Consider the following 25533-nt stretch of genomic DNA (forward strand, 5'->3'; position numbering starts at 1 on the left):
TTCTCATACACACATCAAATGTTTGGAATAACATGAGGGTGAGTAAATGATTTATTATTTTTTTTTATATACATATTTATTTTTTGCATAATGTTGCTTTGAAGGTGATGATGAAGGTACTCATTACAACGCTTGACCGGTAGCTGTGGATCAGTGAAACCGATTCAATGAGAGATAAATCCTGTGATCATTTTACAGTACATTTTCCCTCCATATCCACAGCAGAAAGGGGAAGAGTAATGACAGATAAAATCACTCACCGTAGGTATGAATAAAAAATGACTTCAAAGATGGATTTGCACAGATTGTTCTTTTTATTATCATTAACAGTAATGTGATACACATGCCTCCGGTGACCTTTTCACAGTATTACATATTCCCAGCTGACTCATTCATTAGTATGGCAGCGCAAACAGAAGGCAGAACGCAGCCATCCATCTAGAGCGTGAGCGAGAGAGATAGTGAACCAGCGAGAGAGGAAGAGAGTGGTGTGCGCGTATGTGTGAGTGCGTGTCATGCAAGAGCTCTTAGCCCTGGAGGTTGGAGGGAGAGGCACTAAAGCGTTTCATTTGTGATTTGGCACATCTGACAAGATTCATCCGTGGCTGATCATATGCCTTCAATGAATACATTTTCCAGAATCAATGGGAGAGTACTGTAGAGCTCAATCAAAGGCACATTAATTGTCTGCTATCAAAAAAAAAAAAAGAAGCCCATCTGTGCCTTTTGCATCTGGCTGACAGGAGGAACACATGGTCGTTTTATATGTCAACAGCTATTAGCGGTACATTTCAGCTAAATGACAAATAAAATATAGCAATGGGTTAAAATAAAGCTTCGCTGCTTCATAAAACCCACACTGAGGCACATAACAGAAGCTTGGTTGACTGAGAGATCACACGGAACGCATAGATTTTACTGTATACGCCAAGCAGATCAACTTTATATAGTTTTATTTCAGAAGTGCAATTTAAAAAGACGTACAACTTCGGTCCAAACTGGCAGGCCTGACTGGCAGGAAATTTATCAGGAGCACAGGCTAATGTGGTGGCTAGCGTGACTAACTGCAAAGCTCATTACTTCTGCCGCGAAAGGATTGTACGCACTTTGTTTCCATGCCTTGGCCCCATGTTTACTCAATGAGATTTTACACTTGAATGGCACTTGGTCTCCTCTTCTCCACTGCAATATTTCCAGTCACGGCCCCATGTTCTCTCTTCCCCAACTCCCAAAGCATCCTATTTTAACAAGCCAATAAACTCCGGAACGGGTGACATACTAATAAAAATGTAAACTTCTGGATAGGTTACGGGTGACTGACAGTGTGTGAATGTATGTGTGCGTGTGTGTGAAAGAGGGAGAGAGACAGTGAGAAAGTGTGTGTGCGCGCGTGGCTCTATCCTGGTCAGATGCTTCATTTCGAGAGCAGTGGAACATACTCCTGAGCCTCCTGGTTGGATTTGTTGGAATGTGTGAGAGGGAGGATTTTAGCGCCATGAGCCTAACGCCAAAGAGATGCAGACTTCACGCCATCTGTCTCCCCCTTCACTCCTCTTCTTGCCAAACTTGCCTTTTTTTCTCTCTTTCTCTCTGTCTCTCATTGCGTCCCCTTTCATCCCTCATCACACAAGTAAGGGACATAGAAGGATCAAGTCGTCGACTGCAGGGCTCCGGCAGTTGAAGCGCTTCACAGCGATATTAAAAACCCCTCTGAGTTGTTCATTTTCATTAGTGGCCCAAGAAATGACATTTAATTAGACTGTATTAGCCTGTTCAGAGTATTGACAGCTGCATGAAAATAATTGCCTGTTCTTTCACCATATGACCATCATTTTGCTGAAGGGAGCCACAGTGTTCATATGGGAAACGTTGTATGAATAAATATATGTTCCACAATAATTGGCTATCTACTGTCTGCTGAAATTAATCATTTTTAAAAACTCACAGAATTATAGTCATCTGAATTAAAGGGATAGTTCACCCAAAAACAGGACAATTCTCCCATCACGTTCCAAAACTGTAAAACATTTTTCGGCTGAAAAGAAAAAAAAAAATGTTTTTGGATGCCATTGACTTAAAAAAAAATATCCTTTTGTGTTCAGCAAAGGAAAGAAACTCACAATAGAAATAATAATAATGACAGAATTTAAATGTTCGAGTGAACTATACATTTTTATTATCCTTATTATTTGAGGAATTACTGCATTTTACACCAATTACGAGACCCCTTTATGGGGAAAACAATGTGAATACGTAACATGCATTTGACACAAGATTTCACTTTTGGTATTAAAATATACATATAAACAACTGAGATGCTTCCTCTGCATCCAGTGACTGGAAGGAAAATCACAGCATTACATCTAATACAATCACCACATTAGGCCTGCTCACATGCGTAAAGGGCTGTGGAATCAGTGTTGCCTCATTAAAACCAGACCAGATCCTCTCATCAGATGAAGCAAAGTGCTCTGATGGGCTTGACCTCTGGCTCTCTCCCCATGTGGGCGCCAGGGCCAAGGCAGACCCAGCTCATACCCTGCCTGGGTCCTAGTCAGCATACACAGCCTGCTGAAGGGAAGAGGAGGCAGTGGTGGCTCAGGCGGCCCATGACCCTCGCTGAGCTCCAGGTGGCAGCGAGACAAGCAGGGGGCCTTTGATGCCGACCTCCGGTCATTCTGCTCGAATGGATCTTACCATTGATCTGGCCTGCCATGGTAGGGAGGGTTGCCAGGTGCCCCCTAAGTGGTAGAGGATGAAGCACAAGCTGGAGTAGCGCTGGAGGTGCGCTGACCCCGCGGTTCAGAGAGCCCAGCTTGCAGCAGCCAAACTGGAACGCCTGCCTCATGGCAGACTGACACGGAAGAGCTGGCGGATCAAGAAGGGGAAAGCGATTAATATCTACTGCAACTAGTGCTGCAGCTCTGCAATTTTATGTGATACTTAATTTACAGAGGTATTAAAGATGTCAATGGACTTTAAGTATTCCATCGGTAGCCATCGACTTCCATAGTATTTGTTTTCCAGACTATTGAAGTCAATGGCTTTTTTCCATACTATAAAAGTCAATACTAACATTCTTCAAAATATATATTTTTTGTGCTCAAAAAAAGAAAGACACTCATATAGGTTTGGATTAAGTTAAGCATTAGCAAAAGATGAGATTTTTATCTGTAAAGCAATGTAATTTCATATGTTTAAATAGAAAGAAAAATATCCTTTCACAAATAAATACAAAAGATACATATACATTGAGACACAAATGAAAAAAAAAACATTTGGAGGCAAAATAGTCATGTAAAGTAAAAAAAAAAACTTAAATAATAAAAATGCATGCAAATATATCACCTCATGCAATTTAAATCTGTATATGCTTACATCTATGTTTACGCACACACATCAGTTCATATAAGCACATATTCTGAACAGGGTGTTAAATCATACCGTTCCCTCTGATGCTGCTACAACATTGGGAAAAAACTGATTTAAAAAATGAGAGCATGCGAGCAAGACATGTCACCTGCGTTCTTGAGCCCCTTTTTGCCCCCTCACCTAGTAGTCTATATGCCCTCTAATCACCAGGCCATAAACACAGCCCTGAAGACCTGCATTAAAGACTGAGAAGAGAGTGAGAGAAAACAGCATCCAAAGAGTCAGAGGTAGCCTGTGTGGTATTATTAATAAGGCATTAAAAAGAGAGGCACTTCAAAGCATACAGGAGCCATCCTATCGTACATGAAAGTAACATAGTATGGCTTAATGTCTCCTAAGGCGTCTTATGGTGATGCGGCTTTGATTTGAAATGCATTGTGTGGCAAATGGATTTGCACTAGTGGAGAGTGAGGACGCTGTGTGGGAACACACCATAATTTAAAACCTGACCTCACAAGCTCTTCAAAGCATTTGTGAGCGAGGATGATGGGGTTTCACTACATAAACAAGACCTGACCACACTTGGAGGTCCCAGTGTTGTTGTTAGAATTCTTTTTTATTTATTTTTTTCTGAAGATGCTTTTCCTTTTGGAAATAGTTGTATAGACCAAGGAGAAGTTGAATGGTAGTTTATGAGGAGATTGTAAACCTGAGGAGATCATTAAGAGTTTTTAGCTGTTAACAGGCATATATTGCATTTTTTTAGACATCCACAGCTAAAATCATTAACCACCCAAAATCAAACCTCTGCTTTAGCAGAATAGAACCGCTCTGGGATGCTACAGCACAGCATGCTGTTCTGACAGAGGATGTCTTAATCACTGAGGATAATCAGGCTTATTTAGCTTTTAAGAATTACAGGCAGAAATTTGAAATGATAAGAAAACGAGGCCATTGAAAACCCATGTCAAGGAGGTGGTGCAACCGATTAGCCTACTTGCGCTTTTCGGCATGGACGACGGCCCTGGAGTATTGGGTCATACTTCCAATAGGACTCAACTGCTGGTTGACAATACAAAATGTTCCCACCTTGCCTCTTGGAAACAAGATGCTTACAGACGGATTGGGGGTGGGAATTCTGTCTCACGTTTGCTTCCCCTGGCAAATGACACACTTCATGGTTAAAATAGTTGGGTCCCTGAACAGACTTCACAGTTATATAAATAAAATGTGTGGCATAGGGACAAAAATGGTCATATTTAATCCCACTTTGAACCCCAATTAGGGAACTGATGAAAGCCTTCCCACCCCCATGCCTTCTGTATCATAATTGTTTTCTCTTTCCTAAAATGTCATGTACATTAGTCACGTACATAAAACATTGCAAATGACCTCTCGCAAATTTGTTTATGAAAAAGGATAGGACTCAGGATGGCCTCGCACAACCCCAAAGCACGTCACCTCAAACGACTTAAGAAAATAAAAAACAGCACCATTCACTGAGAGAATGAGAAATGTGACTCGCTCGAATGCAAAGGGTTTATCAAGTCCGTATGGCTTTGTCAAAAACAAAGACCTAAAAAGAAAAATAACATTTTCAGACAATAAACAGTAACAGATTCAGGCATCGCACTGACCACAAAGACCAAGAGCGACATTAAAGCAACCTAAATGGCTGTGTCTGTCATAAATTGGAACATCAGTTACAGCAAATTATGCCAAAACAATGAAGAGTTTGGTTTGATTTTTTCATCTTCGTCCCATATATCGTGATTCACTTATTTTTATTTTCCTTGTAAACTTAACTCTGTGGGATGTTATAATATTCCATAGCCCACAGATATTGTTCATGATATCCCTGCTTTTGTTTACTTATGTTGTCGAAACACACTTTTTTTCACACCACAGGACATACCAGCAAAGCATTATTTCTCTGTGAGCATTAACTTCAAAAATGTTTTCAATACACATTTCACTTTATGTAAAATTCTAAATAAGACAGCTCTGTGGGTGCCCCATGACCCTGAAAATCCACCGCAGCTCTATTATTTGTCTAGCGAGCTGCGGGCGTCCCAAGTTTCTTAGGAGATAAGCAGTCCTAGCTCTATCAAAAAATACAAAGCTTAATGTGTCAGAGAAGGATAAGGAAAAAAGCAAAATGAGGAGATTTGCGCAAATCAAACTGACTAAGACAGAGAAATGAGGTAGAAAAACAGGATAAAAGGAGACGGTACGCTTGCAAGTAACCCCAATAACACCATGTTTAGTTGTAGGGTAAAATATACCATCCTGTGTATCCAAAGCAATAAAATCATTTCTTTGTGCATTTCACTCAAGCTAACACTTTTTAAAGCATATTGTCAAACCTGACCAAAAAACAATGTGCTGATTCAATGAAACGCTTGGACATGAGCGATTAAAAGGGGTGCTAGCTTTTCGGGGCAGATGAAAATTGGGGTATTTCGAGGGCTTTGGGAACAGGGAGGGCGATAGAAGGAGGGGGAGAAATGAAAGGAAAATGCCAGTAGTGCCCACTCAGCTATTTTCCCAGTCAAGATCAAAGACAACACTGGACTGGCCGCACCGCGGGAAACTTGAAATGTGCCTTGCCTTTGTTTGCTGTTGCTAGGAGACTTCCAGACAGCCAAAAGTGTTTTCAGAAAGCTACAGGATCAAAAACATTTCAAATATATATTTTAAGACTGTCATGTTTGAGACTGAGCAGTGCAGTTTACTAAGCCATTCAACAAGAACAATAAAAACTGACTGAACTAAATAATGTGCATTGATCATAAGAAGCAGCAGCCACTCTCTTTTCCCCCACTTTTTAATTAGAGAAATAGCTGGAAAGGTGACACTTGACAGTACAGTTTTTCCTTTGTTTCCATATGTAGGTAAGCTGTCCTGAATTACAGTATACAGTAATACCTACAGAGCATACACTATAGTTTTATATGGGCTTTTTTTGTGCAAGAGAGAGAGCAAGAGCAAGAGCGAGAGGGAGAGATTAATCATCAGAGTATGTATATTTCCTCCACTTAAGCAACAATTCCATTAATGGGTGTCTTGAGTGCATGTTACTGGGAGCTCATTAGCCATTATTAGTCTAACACTCAAATAAATGTCAGAATGTGCTGAGCAAGAGCTGCTGGTAATAGGCCCTGGGTATTATCAAGACTGCTCATTTTGTGTGTCATATCTGATAAAGGCAATGTGAACTGCATTGTGGCTATCATAAACTCCTTTTATATTTACTGTGCGTAGAGTAATTAAAGCTGTGCAGGTTCAGTCTAACGCCATCTTGAGTGTGACACGCTAAGTGCTCAAGGCCCATTGAAACAAGGCTCATGAAGAATAAATAGCCAAGTAAGCGTATGCATCTAAATCCTTGCAGTTACTTAACCTGAATACAATATATGAGTGTGCTGAGCCCAGACTTGCACAAGCGGGAAGGAATTCTATTCTGTCTCTGGACCGCATCCATGCCCTTGAGTGAGGCAGTGTACTTGGGACACAGCTCGCCAATCCTCTTGCACAACATCTCACCCCACTCCAACAGAAATTGAACTTACTTTGCTCATTTTGAATCCCCCATATTAATAATGATGGCTTGCTTTATGCTGTCAGGTAACACACAATATTGACACACACAAATGTTGCATCAATATCAATTTCCGTACACATGTGCTGGAGGCATATTTAGGGATCCAAGGAGCTAGTTCCCGATTTAAAAAAAAAGTACAAAAAGTACAAAATCTTAAATTGGAGAAATGTGAAATATAGAGCAAATCATTGATTCATCATAATTATAATTATAATTTCCTTGCCTCATGCACTCCAGATCCCTAATACCCACATTTATTTTCACCTTGAAAGTTTTAACCAAATCTGCACCAGTGAACAGCCAATTTATGCAGCCGAGTTATGCTGAGGTAATTTTACTAAAAAGACTATAAACTATGGGTGTAATGCATAAGTTTCATTAAATTGGCTATATATAGCCTAGACTATGTAGAGCGCCACCATGAGGAAAACATCATACATTTAGATGGCTCAGTTGGTGGCACTAAAATATTGAAATAACTCAGGGTTTTTTAATAGCCATTACAATTCACATTGTTTCAATCAGCTTTAAAATAACCATGAACGATCATTTGCATATTTTTAAATAGCCTCCATCAGCCAATCAGATTTCAGCAACCCAATAAGGCGTCAAAAATACAAAAAAAAAAAAACAACAACAAAAAAGACTAGATTTCGTCGCGCTTGGACAGAAGGTGGCGACATGACAGTGAAAAAATTACATTTTTATGTAATGCAAATGCAGGCTAAATATAGTACATATAACAGTTTTATTCATTTAGACAATGAACGATTAAGGGCTAAAGGGATTATTGCACTTGGATCCCGATAATTTCTGCTTGCAGTTTTATCTGTTATTGTTCACATGAGCGCAGTTGATGTATTAAGGTTGTAGAATCGACGTTTTACTTAACGGAAGAAACAACAGTGTGAGCGCCATGAGAGTCCAGCCGAAATGACCTTCATGTCTGGAACGATTAAGATTAGAATCGTGCAGCGTCTGCCTCTTGTTTTCAAGAGCTCGAGCCAACTGGCACAGGCCGAGTGTTCTCTCCCAGCTCTCCGTCTGCCGCAGCGACAATGACAACCAGTTACCGCATGGCGTGCAAAGATGACAAAAATACTTTCACGCCAAGGGATTTGATCCTATCCAGGCAAACATCACGCGATTACCGAGAGCCTTGTTTTAAATAATTGTTTCTAACGTTTAAGTAACGGTGTAAGGTTTTGATCTGAGAGCTTCCGGTTGATCTGTGATTTTGCCACATAAACCAATTTAATGAGCGTGTGAGTATATGTGTACCGATTCCAGATCAACTTTCAAAGTCCAGAACATTTGTATGTGAACTGCAGAAGTTGTTTAATATGCTGCAACTGTTGTCCGTGTATGCTGTTGCCACCGGCACTGAAGTCTCAGTGGAGAACATCTTACTGAAAAGCAAAAGCTATGCTCCGTTTGTTTACTACTTTTTTTTTCTCAGCGTCTTTTCATGGCTGTCTCTTTCTACGCAGCGTTTAGTCTCAACAGGATAGAGCCTGTTCTGCTTCACGCACTTTAGTCTGGATCCTCCCCAGTGTGACATCATCTGTTGTACTTTAAGGGTTTCTAGTGCCACCTCTCAACAGCAACATCACTCACCTGGAATACCCGCCAAGAGACGTTCAGAAAGCACTGGTACCCTGGTAACAATACAATAAATCATTCAGAATAACAAAATGAGAGCAACATTTTTTTTTTCTTTCTTTCTGTAAATCGAACTATTCTATTCAAGGGGTTGTTTTTACAAGCAAATCCATTCAAGAACTTGGCATGGTACATTCTAAAACTATTTTACAATTAATTTGCTTACTATTTCCTATTCATTATGTAGATTAATTTGGCTCATATTAACTGAGATTTGGAAAAAAATGTATAATGTTCTCGCAAGACGGCAAAAGATAGGCTAGAGTATCCTAAATCAAACTATTATGAAGACAAAACGGTGAAAAACGTAAGAAATCTTATATTTTATTGAAAATAAATGATCTGCTTTCAATGTAAATTTATATAAATTTTAACCCAAAGCTAATGTTAATAGGTTTCGTTTTCTTCCAAATAAAGTTTGATTTTATATGCACCTACCCAGATACTAAGCCTACCAAAGAAAACACCCTTTTACAGAAAACCAGACTTTACCTCATACAATAGGCCTATATTAATTAGACTATATATTATATTATGTCAACTAAACAATTCTTCGGCTTAATCAGTAAATAAAACGTATTTACAACAGGTCACCAGCACACCCTTCAGGTACATAGGCTACCTACACGACGGGCCGTATGCTATTATAAACCGATTAAATTGAAAGAACTCAAGTGCGTTTAATTTAAGGACGAAGTGCTGTTTAATTAGTAATAATTAGAGAGAGATTGAATAAAACTTCAGTGTTTTTTCTTTGGTACCGACCACAACTGGTTTATTTTTTTCCAGCATGTGACCGCTGTCTGAACCCTGAACCCCGTGGTGACAATAAAATGTTTCGGTTCTTCGGAATTCCATAAAAGCTCAAACGTTTATAACGTTGCGAGGCAAAAGGTGGTGGAAGAGAGAAAGATTTAGTAATGGTAATTAAGAGATGGGATTCTTGACTGAAAGGTCACTGAGGCCAGAGTTAGCTACTTCATCTCAGGGCACCGTCGAGGGTTAATCAATGGAGCCTGTATGAGCTGTGGGATATATGAACGCAGAAATATAAACGTCATGTGTTTACGTTAATGTTGATGATGGCGATTACTCTCACTGTGTGAATGATATAGAGAGCAATATATAGGCTAACAAAAAGTTCTCTATCTTGTGATAGTATAATTTTTTAATTAGCCTAAGTTTTATCAGTCCTTTGACCTCCAATCAGTTCTGACGTGGGAGATTGTTTTATTAATATTAAGAGGCATAAAGCTTTGTAGACGCAAAAGTGCGGCTGACGTCACAGCCGGAGAGTCACCCGCCATGTGTAGGCTACGCGTCTCTAATAAGGACTTATCTACCAAAAAAATAAAAGTTTTGGCCGACAATGTGGGTGGACAGGGCGTGAAACTACTATCATCATCAGTTTTGAATGAAAGAAAGAAAACATATATACAACAAAAAGGGAGGCTCATTCCAATTCAGCTGCGTTGTTAGGACAACGAGAACCATCCCTCAGATGATTAGTTCCACTTCAAAAGAATTTACTTTCCGGCGGTGAAACCGTTCCCCTTTTGTGTCTGTACACAGAGTTTTCACTTGCAAAAAGACGACGACTAGTATGTTTAGTCAGTCTGTTTATTTTTGTCTTCTGTTCACAGTACAATTGTATTAAATAAATAGAGGAGTCACCACAATGGCCGAGAAGTTCATAAACATGTATGGAAGATTTAGCATTCTTTTGTAGTCAAAACACAAAGCACTGGACACATTCAAGTTGGGATGGAGAAGTAACAATGCTAGCTAAAGCAACAAGTTTTTCCATGTACAAAAGTTTGGACTTCAAGAATTTATATGCATGACCTGTGCGAGCAGGGCAATCCAATAATTAATCAATACTTATAAAAGATGAGGACTTTTCGGCAGAATGTAGCCCTGTATGAAAATGCATGAAATATATAAAACACAGCAAAACAATCAATAGAGCTTGAGTCAGGTTTGCTTTCATCTCAAAGCTATGTCAATAGCAACTGAAGTTTGTGTGTGCAAACTACAGAAACGAGCCATTTGACACTGAAATAGACTGCAGAGTGAGGCAAAGGTTGATATCGCAATAAAATTACAGGTCACTGTCCTCACTGAATCGTCTTTAAAGCTATCACACCTTGCATCCCTGCCATGATATCATTTGACACTGTTCATTTGCCCATTGACCCACATCAAAGTGCACTTCCCTCAGTAAATGTATCCACTTAACTAAGTTTAGCTGTCTCTCTCAGCTTGGAGTACAGCAAGTGGAGAGGACAGGATGGAGGCATTTGAGTCTCTACAAGTTTGCATTAAACATATCGTTTGATATAGTGTATCTGGGTAACTGTAATGTGTTTAATTTCAACTTTGAATTTGTAACTTCATATCAAATTATCCTGTCTGTAATGACACTATTTTATACAATATCTTAGACAAATGTCTTTTTTTCCCTTCTTTTTTGTAAAACATATTCAGCAAGTTTTAGCCTATAAAAATATTTTAGGCTTTGTGCGTATACTTTTAATAAAGAGAATGCAGAACTTGAAGAGTATGAAGTACCCTCTCTGAATAAACCACCAAAACCTAGACTGGAATATACTGGTTAATAAACAATTTTAATGTTTAATCTCACAGCATATTTTATATATTCTACACTGGACAGGTCAAATGATAATAAACTCCCTCCAAATTAATATTTTTATAGAAGAGCCTATGCAGGCTGATAATATCTGTGAGATACGATTAAATCACTTGACCTCTCTTAAATAAAGAGTTTATCATCATATCGTCATTTACAATGTAGTTTGCTTAATTTCAAACCTTCATGTATGTGTGTAAATTTACTTAAGTGATGTGCTTCTAGGGAAAGTGGTCTTGTTCATCCTTAGCTGCTTTATCATAAGTCCAACAGTACAACATTGACATTCGCATACAAATAAACAACAATAAATACAAGTTCAAAAGAGAGTGAAGTACATATATATATATATATATATATATATATATATATATATATATATATATATATATATATATATATATATATATATATATATATATAATTACATTTCAATGAGTGTAAAGAAAAAGATATCAATGCATTTAAGATACATATATTCTATCCACATTCTTGACTGGAGCTCAACTAATTGCTTCTTTCATCTATTCAATTATAGGCAGAAATTGTATTCAAATAGTATTGGATTTTGATAACTCATCATACACTCTTGCCTTCTAATCAACACAAAATAATATGTTTTTTGCACATTAATTCTCAGTTTGAATATCAGTGGCTTGCTACTTTTGTAACTGACAACAATCAGCTACTCAAGATACAGGTTTCCTCACATGGCTTAAAGGACTAGATGATATGTATGAGAAACCTGAAGGACAGCGTAAAGCTCCCAACCAGATCCTCCCTACCAGCAGGTGGTAGAATCAGAGAGGATGTTTTTTTAGGATGTAAAATGATAAATGGCATTTAGCATAAATCAAATTCTGTTTCTCTTAAAAAGTCACTTGTAAATGCATGATTTCACAATGAGATCTCCATGCATAACTACATCATGGATCATCGCTTTCTCTTGTTTTTGTTTTTTTTTATCAGCACTCCAAGGGCAACTAGGCCCATCAGTGCTAAAATATGAGATGAGCAAAATGAGAGGCTTATGTTTTCAATTGGGAAATACACAGGCCAGGTCTAAAAGAAGAGCACCTCATTTGAAACTAATAATAGTGTCTAGTACTGCATGTTAAAAAATATATATATATCACATCGTACATCTAATATGTGGGTCACTAGGATTTCAGAGAGAGGGGCAAACAAAGAAAACTGGAAATAAAAATCAAGAGAAAATATGCAGTGCTGGGTAAAGATCTAAGGAACCCAGTTGCTATTAAGGAAATTATTTGAGGAAAATAACTGCTCTGAAGATTAATTAACAGAGTTAGTTTCAACTGATTGAAAGGGAATATGGCCCTGCACAAGCAGGCCTAATTATATCCAGATCTTATTTGTCTTATTAGGCATTGTAAACAAAAATGCCACTGACTTGTTCTGAAGGCAGAGGAAAATTATAAACAAACCTATTATGGAGTTTATCAATACACTCAGTATCCAAAATCACTGGGTATTTTAATCAGAAAGATCATCATAATAATGAAATCTGGTTGGAACATGTATATGCAAATTTGACGGATATAGAAAACGTATTTAGATTTTACCTAATGGCTTCATGCTTAATATTTAAATTGGCTTAAAATATCTTTTGACCTTTAACACACTGGAGTTGCTAAGGTGATGAGTATGGCATCCTAACAAGCAGTAATTGTAGAGATAAAAGCCATGCAGCAAAAATCATGCAGCACTTAAATACTCACATGGGTAAAGGTTCACCAAAGCCCACCTTTATTCACTCTGGGCCCCTCCCTCCAGAAACTGCTCCACCAATCTCAATGGGAGACTGCAGTGACCTGATATCTTACAAGCCAAAGGGGATTTGTGCTGCCTCCACATCATGACATACATTTTCATGAGACATTACTTTTTTATTCTTTTTGCAGACTGAAAATATGTTTAACCCCTTCAGATATAAAATGAAATTACATAACTTACACTTACGTTACTGGAAAAAATGCAGAAGATGTGGAGGATAAGCCAGTGATGGATGTATTAATTACCTTGTTTCATTCCTCTCTTATATAGGGCTAAAGAATTCTAAGAAATACATTTGATCCTTTCATGTGCACAGATTTTTTTGTTCCCCAAGCCAATCAATACATCTAAACCAGGATTTATTTAGCTTCATCCAGTGAATTATTGTAACTCCACATTTGTTTTAAAATAGTCCATGATTCAAGACATGATGCAAAATGACCTTCATACATAAAGCTGTCAAAAGTGTAATTTGTGCATGTTGAAAAGGGAAAAACATCTGACCAACACTAAAATCAAAGACACAAGTCTTATAAAGCCAATATGATAAGCCTAACTGATCCAGGCACTAGACTGAGCTGATGAGGAATTAAAATGACACACATATTTATCTGTTTTTCTAAGCTAAATGTATGTTACACAGTCTGAAAGACTGATCAGTCAAACATTTTGGTTTACAATATCTATAGCTTCCTTAGTGGTGTTATTGTGCCAAGCATATTTTGTAGCAGAGGTAGTTGAAGTAAAGCTCTTTTTTTTACTGCCTCACTCTTCCATCTAGTTCTACGCCCTAGAGTGACGGGTCAGCACCAAACCAAATCCGATTTGTCCCAACCATTAATGTCACGGCCTTTAAGCTACATATCATCACAGAGAGTACGCTTGCTCAATCTGTAATTGAAATAGCTTGGGGAGAAACGCTGAGCCCCGGTTGGCCCCCTGAGCCTGCTTTATCCACTCCACCATCCATCACTGTTCACTGTGGCCTCAAGGTGCTGGTGTAATGCTGCGAGGTTAACACTGAGATCAACTTAAAGACGTGCACGCGCTCCTTTCTCTTTACCTGGCCCACAGTCCCAAGCATGCTCACATGTGACATACACATCAACTAAAAATACATATAGTGATGGAAGCTGTGTCAGGTATCCCTCGGTTCAGTTCTTGTGCAAGTTTGAAAGCGTTGATAGTTGCAGGCTCAGAGGATGGCTGAACTTCAGTTGGGGAAGTGATCAGAAGGCCCATCTCTCCTTTAGATGTTGAGTTCACAGGATTGATTACACAGACCTCTTGTGATGCATCCGTCTACAGATGAAATTAAACACCCACTATTACACACTACTTTGAAACACCCTGGACCCTGATCAATGTGATTCCATATTCAAAAGAGCACTATAAAAGACAAATGCTTTTCATTACAAATTCAAATGCGATATTTTGAGACAGTCAAATAATGAAAAATTACGGTGCTGAGGGAACCAAAAAGACAACGTTCACTCTAGGTCCATGGGTCTCTTAAGTCCAAAGGAAGCTGCTACTCAAACAGTTCAGATCAAAGCCACTTTTTGCAAGTGTTCAAGATGGATTCTTTATTGCGGGTGGAAGTAGTAAAAAAAATAAATAAAATAAACACTAAATTGGATTTTAAAAATGTAATGGAAATTAAAACTCTCTTTGTTAAGGCTATGATGCTGCAAGAGTGGATAAATAAGCTCCATTGTGTCTTTTTAAGCATGTTCAGCTGGCCTCTCACATACATGAAGGCTGCCAAAAATGCCCTTGCCAAGATGTGGAGGACACAGTACGTGCTCTCCAAGTTGATCTTCACCGAAAAGGATCTGGAAGCAAGATCAGAGGAACTGGGTGATGGCCATGGTCACCCTTCTGAAAGTATAGCACTGCTGCTCAGAGTCAGGGCCATCCTCAAAGTTGCCCCCTTTCAAAAGGGGCACATCCACAACACTTGCTAAAGTGGATTTAGCAACTAATGATAAGAGAATTGTTGTCTTTATTCTTCCCCCGCTGGAACAAACGGGTCGCTGTGACCACATCGGCCAACACATTAGCGTCTATTGCATATACTGCGACAAGATAACCCAACGCAAGCCACACCTGCAAGCCGATTGGCTGAGCGAAGACCTTTACTGTCTTCCCTGCTGCCCTAAGACGCCATCATCAGAGAAATGTCTTATGTAAGGCATGGATTATGGATAAAAAAGAGGGTGCAAAAAGACTTGTTAAAGAAATGTCCATTGGGGTGAATTGCAATCCTAAAAATGCATCAAAAGAGAGAAATGCATCAGATATTGGGCTGGGCGGAGTTTCCTCCCACTCCCAAACCGCAGCTGTGCTGAATGGAAAAGACCCATAGCAAAAGCCCAGCACTAGCCTCATTTTGGTGGACTTGCTGAGGTTTGACAAGAGAACGGAATGTCCGGCAAGTGAATAGATGGGTATTTAATAAGCTGTGGTACCAGCTGAGCTACACGGGGGGCTGGCACCACCACCACCGACTCCAGAATACTGCACTGCGGATAAAGATTGAAAGAAAACCAACCGATCAACAGTCTGCACGGCTAGCGGTGCAAATCTAAAAGCTCAAATGTGACTTTTTTTAATGTATTTTTTGTTTTTAATTGACCATATTTTACATAAGGATTCTTCCACAGTTAAAAGATTAGTTCACCCAAAAATGAAAATTTATTTTTTTGTCCATGTAATGAACTCAATGGCGTTTCAATGAATGGACAAAAAAAAAAAGATGGAAGATATTTTAAAATATCTTCTTTTGTGTTCCAAATATGAATTACAAGCTTGGAATGACATGAGGACACAAGTTCATGATGACAGAATTTTCATTTTTGAGTGACTTACCCTTTAAAGTATTTTTTAACACGTGGTAATTGTCAAGTTAGCGCTTAAGCATGTCTAAATGAAACAAATGAGACAAATTATCTCATAGAGATTCACAGGAAGCTTGACAACTGAAAACACGACACTATCTCTGAGTTCTGTGTCTTGTACAACTCTCACGTTTCATGTTTTTGATAGCCTCATTACAGCCTCACCTCTAAAATCTATTTGCCTGTGTCTGTAGCATCACTCTCATTAAACACTGGGTAAGCAGGAAGAGCGCATGTGCATGTGTGTGTGTGTGCACGCCAAAACACTCAAAACCTAACACACCCGGTTTGGAAAGAGATAAATGAAAGCAAGACTAAGAAGAAAACACAGGTTGGCCGAAAAACACGGTGAGTATGAGTGGACGATAGCAGCTCTGTAAACGATCTGAAGGACAGAAGATCAAATATGGTGAATTTTGTGATTTGAGGTTCATCAAACATTGTGGCACCCACCTGCCACAGGACCACACTACTGCGCAGATTAAGGGGCCGGTATAAGGGAGTCATGGGAGAAGAGGGTAGCCAGGAGCACAGGCAGAGCAGCAGATGAGAGAGTGGAAAAGTGGGCTGCTATATACAGGAGGGGGTTGTGATGAAAAGAAGCCTAAGTCAGGGAGCACCGACACCACTGGCTTGACCTGGGGACGACTGGAAAAGGCAGGAATCCAATTAAAATCACACCCCATCGGCCTGCACAGCCACCACCCCCTCACCAGGCTGACGCAACTTCACACTGCTCCTGCTAGATGTGTCATTTTGAGCAGGTGGAACGCAGCAGACACTGAGATCATATAGTCTTGGTCACACTTTGAGGATGCGATGGCAAAAAGTCTATGATACACTATATGTACAAATAAAGCATAGATTAAGTGTGTAAATGTATAAAAAAGTTGACTTTGTCATAAGTTGTCACATAAGAATGCAAACTAACCTTCGCCATACATCCTTGTTGCTAGGCAGAAAACACTCGGTAACAGGAATTAAAGAGAGACAGCGAGGTATCATCTCATTCACAGTAAAATAAGCGTATTAACAATCAGCTATAGTGTGTGCTCATCCAGATATTCATGAAGAAATAAAATTTTTCTACTATTGGCAAAGCGAAGTCATACTATTTTCAGCAAAGATAAAACAACAGGCATTAAAAGGAGTTTAGGAAAAAGATCTCAATTCTGGCTGATCAAAATGCACACCACCACTGCACTTGAAAAACAGAGTAAATACGGAAAAGACTAAACACAGACACCTATTCAGAGATATTTTATATATAAATCCTCCTGAAGGTTGCTTTCAGAGAGTAAATCTATGATGTTGTAAAACGAAAACCAAATAGTTAAAAAAAAAAAAAAACATACAAATTTAAACTTGCTGGTCTTATTACAACAATACAGTAAAACTAAATTGGGATTTAACATATAAACATTTAAAAAGACCTTCAAATGTATAAATTGGACTGTATGTATGCTTATAGAATTGCATGAATGTAAAAATGAAGCTACGTAATGGCTTTTCAACAGTCCACTATAAATATTGTTGTACATGCAATCACATTAACAACATAGGATTTAAACCCCCCCCCAAAAAGCACATTAGAACTCCACAAAACAGTACCTTGAGCACTGTACAATCGCAGGATTTCTAAAGGAGGTCAGTATCTGCTAATACTAAAAGGTTTTTGTCATTTGATTTCAATCACAGGATAGTTTGAGGAACGAAGATATCAAAACAGCCAAATTAGAGAGATCAATATGTAATTTCCGAAATCATATCCAAAATCATTCTGACAGAAGAAATAAAAACAGTTTTAATGCGATCAAATGTTAAGTTGTTCTATTGTTTTATATGTGTAACAAAATGTACACAAGAAAACAACTGAAACATATATTATAATGTTTTTTGTATTGTTTTCAGTTACATTTATATTTTAATTTGATCACTGTTTTGTTAATGACAATATTTTAGTATCATACAAATCATACACACACTACACATTATTGGAAAGTAAGATTCCAAACAGACGTGCATGAAAAATATTTTCTTTCTGTTGCAATTTACTCACAACAAGATTTAACGTATGTGTGTTGTGAGTGGTATCATATCTTTATAGAAGAGAAATTCACAGTAGAGATACCTTAACAAATAACACCGGATCAGTTCAGATGAATTATGACAAATGTGTTCTTACATTTTTAGCATCTGACATACACACCACACAAATGCAAGTATCTCTGTGTTAAAAACTGTTCAACTCAGAGTCCATCAAAGAACAGAAACATGAAAAATTCTATGGCAAATTTCTACATATTTCCTCAAAACAAGATACAAACGTGCCTGCATGCGTAGCATCAGACTTTCACAAATAAACTTCCTGTGCTATTTGTTTTTATTTCCTGTTTCTCAATGATCCAACAGTGTTTAAAATAGAAATTAAGAATTTCTTGTCAACTTCACATCTACAACTTCCTTTGAACACACCGCATCAGTCCAGCATTGATGGTGGGTTGTTGTTGTTTATTTATTTTTTATTTTTTTTACTTTTGCCTTATGACCTTTCTAAGGTTATTCGCGATAGCTAAATTAATGAACTGAAAGGCGTGCTAGAAGGCCCACTGAGTCAAAAAGCCTTGGTAGCCACTTTTTCAGTTAAACCTATACGGTCTCTTTCTCAAGCCTCAAATAGTAAAAAATAAATTGATAAAAATAAAAAAAATACACAGAGGCCCACTGTATTCTTTGGTCACCGATTTTTCTCTTTATGAGTAGGTTGTGAGGAATGGTATCTAAGGCACCATCCTTGACAGTGGAAACTGGACTCTTAAACTATGAATGAATTGCATTATTGTAACCACCAACCAGGAAAGAAAGAAATCTTTAAAAATGCTATGCATCCTGGTCATTAGTGTTAGCTGCTTCACAGCACAGTGTGTAAGGAAGCGAAGTTACTCCTGTTACAATTTGAGAAACACCTCCTTACAACACCACACACACATACACACACACACACAAATAGAAAAAAAAAAATCATGACAAAACTGGACTATAAAATACCTAAGAGCAAACTCTCTGATTGTATAACAAGATAGTAGATTAAACAGTGGGCCACTACCAAAGGCTCCAAATATCATTCTTTAGTCTTTACAATCACTGAGGTCAGTGTTCAGATTTTTCAATATGTGGAATCAATTCAAAACATGGGGACAGAAACAAACTAATAAGACTGAAGAAAACCAATTTCATTATGCATCTTGTGTACTGAAAGAGCTGTGGACCTCAGGCTTACAATTTGGTAGACTATTCATTGTGTTGTAACTTCTGCATTAACCTAACATTTCATTCATCACCACCAAAGTGTTCAGTTGTAAGCTGCCATTTGTTTCTTGATAACAGAAGTGAGATTACAGACGACTTGTACTTGACAGAACAGGATTTGAGTTCATTGACAGTTCTATGTACGATCATAAAATGCTCTAGCACGCTAATATTAAGTGAGAAGTCTACCGAAACCGTGTATGAACAGCGTAAGTGAGTGCAGGTTGGAGTTTCACTGATCGGTACGATTCTAAGGACAAGGCCTATGTCCTCGCTTGCACTTTTATTTAAGCCGTGTCATGCTGAACTGCAGTTTTATAGCAATAAAGTTAATACCCCCAAAAAATATAACAACAGACTTCGCATATAAGATTAAACTGAAAAGAAAATAACGATAAATTCGAAATCTGCTGGAGTTCATTCGAGGTGAGGCAACTTGGGCCGTGAAATCCTTCACGGAAAACAATTACTTTATCAAAGTTTTAACTTTTTTTAAAATGAATTATTTTAGACATTAGGCCAGTCTAAAGTCTGAATGTCACTAAAAGTATGTTTCCAAAGTTTCTCGTTTTGCTATTTTAATTCCAAAAAACAAAACAAAAACGCATAGGTAAGCCTATCCGTTAAATAAACTGGCACGTACAGAAAAAATCCAAGTCGTGTAAGTTTTCTTTGAGAAGCATAGTTTAAATCACACGCCTGATCAAAGAGAATAGAGATACTTTAATGAAACTTAGAATGCATAATTAATTGTACAGTACACAGTAGAATCTTAATTAAACATTTTCACAATGAAGGGGGGTTGATGTCTATAATAATTGCCACAAACGTATTAAGGTATAAAATTCACTCATTGGTGGTGTAGTGTGAAAATCTCCAAATAATTAGTCAAAGGCCTCGTTCAATGATGGGTTCACCTTCACACACATCAAAACAAACGATATTTTTAATCTTCGACCAACATTTAAACTGTGACAGAAAACGCATAAATCCAAGTTGTAATTTACAAAAAAATTAAATAAAATAAAAAATAGCCACGTTACTAACTTTTATCATCACTTTTCAAGAGATAACCCTCTTCTTTCCATTATACATCACGTTGACAGAGGCCCTGCCTCTACAGAACCTCATAATAGTACACTACGCCATTAATATTTTTCCTGTGCAGAAATAACTTACTTTATTTTTTCGACCTATAAATTCTACTCCATTTGTTTGTAGATATTTCTATGTGAATTATACTTTGGCAACTTTTTTCTTTGCTTTTATAGTAAGCTATTTACAGTTTAGTCACCGACGTTTCACCAACACAAGGACATAAATGTACAACAGATAAAGCTCACAGTAACAAATTGCACGCTCATATTTAAACCTGTAGGACATAATATTACATGAAGATGACCCCTTCAGCTGTCATCCCTCAATGCTTTAACACGCAGAGTACAAGCCCGAATTACAGACATTATATATCACTGTTACAGTGTTTGGGTGAAAATGTGTCCACGGCGCTATGACACGTGTACCAGCCATTCACCAGACTTTTCTGAAAAGGTGAGTTGGTCGCAAAAGTTCTATGGTTAGGTGCGAACGAATGACTTGGTTGGCTGCACGAATATTGTACAGACTCTGGTCTGTAGCTGCCCCGTTGTAGTAACAGAGGGTCCAAAAGGGACTGTGGCCTGTGCGCCATATAGTCCAAACTGTTTTCAAAGGTGTGATGGAAGCGTGACCTCATAGTCGACTCATTTCGTGTCTCTGGAGACAGGGAGGGAGTCGTCATCGTTCGCGTCACGGTGGTAGAGGCGGGCGTGTCTTGCTGTTCCGCTACCTCAGGAGACCTGGCCTCTACAAGGTGCTCGTCGTCTTCGCCGATTTTGGCGATGTAGGCCTTGCAGTGGAGTTTCATGTGTTTGCGCAAGGAGCTGGGATGCGTGTAGCATTTTTCACAGCCTCTGACCTTGCACGTGTAGGGTTTATCGCTGGAGTGAACGTGAGAATGCTTCTTCCGGTCACTGCTGTTTGCAAATCTCCGATTGCAGCCCTCAAACTCACATTTAAACGGTTTCTCACCTAAACGGGCAGAGGAGGGGGAAACGCGAGTTACGGGTGGGATGTACAGTCAGCCATGGCTCATCAGTTCTGAGTGCATGGTGTCATTAGATGTGTTATGCAGGATGTTATACAAAAAAATAAAATAAAAATAAATTAAATTAAAAAAGTGTGCTGCTCCACACATTTAACAGTATATATAGCAGGCAAGGACAGAACTTTGTTAAAGATAACACTCCTGTGCGTGCAAAACTTGACAAATCGAAATCCCTCTTTCTTATCATTTATAAAAATAATCATGTTTTCCAGTCGGTTGTTTTCATGCAATAGCTGCTAATTTCAAAATCATGGTTCACAGGAGCTAAATCAGATTTAGCTTATAACGAAACTCAAATGCATATAGCTTAGGCTAACTCAAACTGCTTTCAGAGTAAAAAAAAAAAAAAAAAAAAGAGAGAGAGACATTTTAAATTATGAACATAGCAGTGTTATTTCATTAGTTTTATTAACCCATAGTAAACACTTCACTTGTAAATATTTGTATGGAATCGGTGATTAATTTAACATTTCTGTTTTCAGTTAAAAACATATATATATATTTGCTAATATTCGCAGATATTCTGTGAATCGACCCAATTCATATTTTTTAATGCGTCCTGAGCCAAAGATGAATTCCTAATTTAATTAATTTCTGGCGAGAAAAATAAAGTTAACTGTGGCTTAAATAAATACAGTCATATCGATATGCTTTTTATTTATTTATAAATCATATACTATGGTTAAATCATTTAAAACAAAAACACACGAACTGGCCATTTATACAGAAAGCATTTTAAGGATTAATGTGACGTTAGTTTGAAGTGTAGTTGACTAGAAGCTTGCAGAGCTTAGCTCGAGCTGGTGCACTCTACCATAGCAGAGAATTCAGCTGTGCCTTGCGTAAACGTTACGTCACAGCTCTCCGGTGCCCCGGCATTTATTTATTTATTTTCACTGCATGAATGAGAGGCACCTAAACAACTGGCCTGTGGACTGATTTTCACCAGCTCGAAAGTTTCTGAAAACGAAATAAAAAAAACCACCCCTGTAATATGAGCAACAAACGTTCCAACAAAAAATAGGTTTCATTTGATATAAATAAATGCTTTAATCTGAGTCCAAATTAAAGTCTGGCACAGGCTGTAGAAAATTACATTCTATTGTGTACAAAATTTTACATTAAATTATATGCCGAAAAATTATGAACATCATGACGTGTTTTGACAACCTATTGTCAAAAGCAGGTTTCGTGAAAAGCTAAAATAAATAAATAAATAAAATACGGTATATATTTTATAGTTTTACTTTGGGAACAATTAATCAAACAGTAGCCTACGTTTTGACCAGTTTTTCTGTCCTGGCAGTTCTTAATGAATTAATTTTGTGTTTGAACAATGTTAAGCAAAACAAAAGAAAAAGAAGTGGTTTAGAAACAATTCCATAAGTTTGAAGCCTGTCATTCTATTATTAATATTATTATTATAATGAACTAACCTGTATGCGTTCTCTTGTGTATCTTGAGGTTCTCAGATCTGGCAAAAACTTTTTCACATCCATGAAAAGGGCAGGGAAAGGGCTTTTCTCCAGTGTGCACTCTTATGTGGTTGACGAGCTTGTATTTGGCTTTGAAAGGCTTTCTGTCTCTTAAACAGTTCTCCCAGTGACAAACGTAGTCGGAGTGCTCCGGTCCTCCGACATGCTCAACCGTCATATGGGTGACGAGTTCATACATGGTTCCAAAACTCCTGGCGCAGGGCGGCTTGCCAGTGCCTTCTTGGCCGTCACTCCACTTGCACACCAGCTCGTGCTTTGGGTTCTGCCTGGAGCACCTGAGGAAGGCGTCACCCCCTCCTCGCTGCATGGCCATATTCAGAGGCTTATAGAACTCCAAGAACTGGGTGACTAACTGCTGGCTGTTGGCCCTGGGGCCACTGACCGACTGCCCGTATGGGTGCGTTCGAGAGAGAAGATCCCCGGGAAGACCCAACATCATTTGGCTGCTGAGATCTCGGGTTGCGTCTGACGAGCCATGGGCCTGCTCTTGATACGTGTTGAAGAAAGCCTGGCTCCTGCCATCCCTATAGCTGTGGAGGTCACGGTACCTACCAATATTGCCATGTTGGTTAGGTCTCGGAGCCAGCTGATCAGTTACTGGTGGCATGCCTGCTGCTGACAGATTTGTCCCAATGATAATGCCCCTAGGACTGGGTTCTAAGCGATGACTGGTGTATCCAGTGTCTGGAAAATGGGTAACCGAGTGGTCAACAAATGCACTGGCCCTCGTCTCGTGGTAGTCTCGCAAATTTTGCGAGGGGCAGAGTTTTAAGGAACTGCCAGTGGGGTGCCCCATGTGCTCCTCTGCCAAAGGTGGCAGCACCACGCTGGGTTCAGTATTGCTCTCCCCAGGGTTGACGCAAGAAAGAGGGCAGCCACTAAACCGCGACAGGCTTGTCATGTTTTGTTGCTTGGCTGAGGTCTTGGCAAATCAACCAACCTCTAACATTTACGATTTACCTACAAAACTCTTCCCCATTTCCCCCGCTGTATCATCTGCATGTGCAGTTATTGCCTGTAAAACTCTCAGACGCAGGAATAGGACCCCGGTTCGTTAAGATTGGTGTGAGTCCCATGCCGTTCACTTTGCCCTCTTGATTTGTGGCAATAACCGTGGTAGTAAAATGCTCCGAACCAGGCCATACTGCAATATAAAAGCACAGCAGGCAAACCAGCTTTTAAAAAACGGTGCTTTGGGATTGGTCGGAATGCGCGATGATTGACAGTCCCTGGATTTGTTTTAAAAGGGACACGCAGGCGTTCACCACACGACTCCGTTTTCAAATTTCTCAGTGAAAATGCTTTGATATGTGCCGCTCGCGCACTGCCAGATATTGGCTGTTCTGTGACTTGAGAGTGCCGAATGCGGTATTGTTGGCTAAGATATCGAAATGTTTAAATGCCATATATATATATATATATATATATATATATATATATATATATATATATATATATATATATATATATATATATATATATATATATATATATATATATATGTATATGCATTTTAAGCAAGTCTGTGCTACGAATGCTGTGCAGCAGTGTTTTCAACATCGAATAGAAATAACCGGAGTTAAGCAACGAAATCAAAATTCTCTTTCAAGCCACAATGTAGGTTTTAATATTTAATATTGTGGTTTAACTTTAATTAAATTGAATATGCTTTGGTGTTACTCGCTCCAGTATATATAATACTGGTTTTCATTGTAAACAGGATACATTATTATTATTATATTATTATTATATTATTTATTTAATACATATTTTCATTGTTTCATTTATTTTTAAGTTAAAGATTACGCTTATTTAGCTAAAGGTAAATGTGACATAGAAACTTCACTGTTTTTTTCATGCAAAAGTTCAGGGAAATATTATTTGTTATTAATTATGTAAAATGACATAATATTTTATATTAAACACTTCGGGGGAAATTCGGGGGGCAATATTTGATTATAATGCACATAAAAATATCCCATATTGTAAAAGGTATCGTTCCGCATGTGAAGGTCTATTATTTGTTTAGTGAAGATTAGATTAATTTTATTGGATGTACTTAGGCGTGCATTTTTATCGAATATTTGAATTAACATTTTTTTTTCTTTATTTATAAAAATTAATAGGTGAATGAAATTCATTCATAAATAATGTATCTAATTAATAAATAATAATAATAATAAATGCGCAAAAATGAGCCACAGTAAAACTAGGGTTATGTCAATATAGCATAATAGCTAAATATAACGTTAATTGTACGTGGAATATGCAAGGGTTAATAGACTTTTGACTTTCGGGGTTACAAGAATGACATCTTTAACCTTTACAACCCCAAGATGACCTGTTGCCATCTAAGAAGGACATTTATTCGCTTATGTTTAATGTTTTGCACCTGTCGCTATTAAACCAACAAAAATGAAAACAGGTTTGTGGTGTACTCACAGTTACTGTAAAAAGTGTGACAGCATTATAGTGTGGACCGTCAAATTATTCTTTTTTAAAGGGCCAACTCAAATATGTTTAAATAACCACACAAATGTTGACGTATTAAGAACATAATTTTATTATGTGAATTGGAATCTAAAGAACAACTTTTA

The 25533-nt window shown here is 38.2% G+C and overlaps 1 protein-coding gene across 2 annotated transcripts; it reads right to left on the reverse strand.

The window, feature by feature from the left end:
* Positions 1 to 2159: 2159 nt before the first annotated feature.
* On the reverse strand, positions 2160 to 24227 carry zic6 (zic family member 6). Of its 2 annotated transcripts, none has more exons than XM_026280584.1 (2): positions 22877 to 24227; positions 2160 to 2868 (listed from the first exon to the last, which is right to left on the reverse strand). In XM_026280584.1, exons 1-2 carry the CDS (start codon positions 23835 to 23837, stop codon positions 2555 to 2557), a joined length of 1275 nt encoding a protein of 424 aa, XP_026136369.1. In that variant the 5' UTR covers positions 23838 to 24227; the 3' UTR covers positions 2160 to 2554. The 2 variants fall into 2 exon arrangements, with proteins under 2 accessions (XP_026136369.1, XP_026136368.1); XM_026280583.1 differs by lacking the exon at positions 2160 to 2868 and adding an exon at positions 19998 to 21364 and having other exon boundaries at positions 22877 to 24209.
* Between the last annotated feature and the right edge of the window lie 1306 nt (positions 24228 to 25533).

Source organism: Carassius auratus, chromosome 14, assembly GCF_003368295.1.
Source record: "Carassius auratus strain Wakin chromosome 14, ASM336829v1, whole genome shotgun sequence".
Taxonomy (NCBI): Eukaryota; Metazoa; Chordata; class Actinopteri; order Cypriniformes; family Cyprinidae; genus Carassius; species Carassius auratus.

Bases quoted from the DNA above. Each gene is read 5' to 3' on its own strand.
- zic6 (XM_026280583.1), bottom strand. From the start codon at position 23,837: ATGACAAGCCTGTCGCGGTTTAGTGGCTGCCCTCTTTCTTGCGTCAAC. The intron at 21,365-22,876 runs GTTAGTTCATTA...CTGCCCGTTTAG, and splicing joins ACACAAGAGAACGCATACAG to GTGAGAAACCGTTTAAATGT.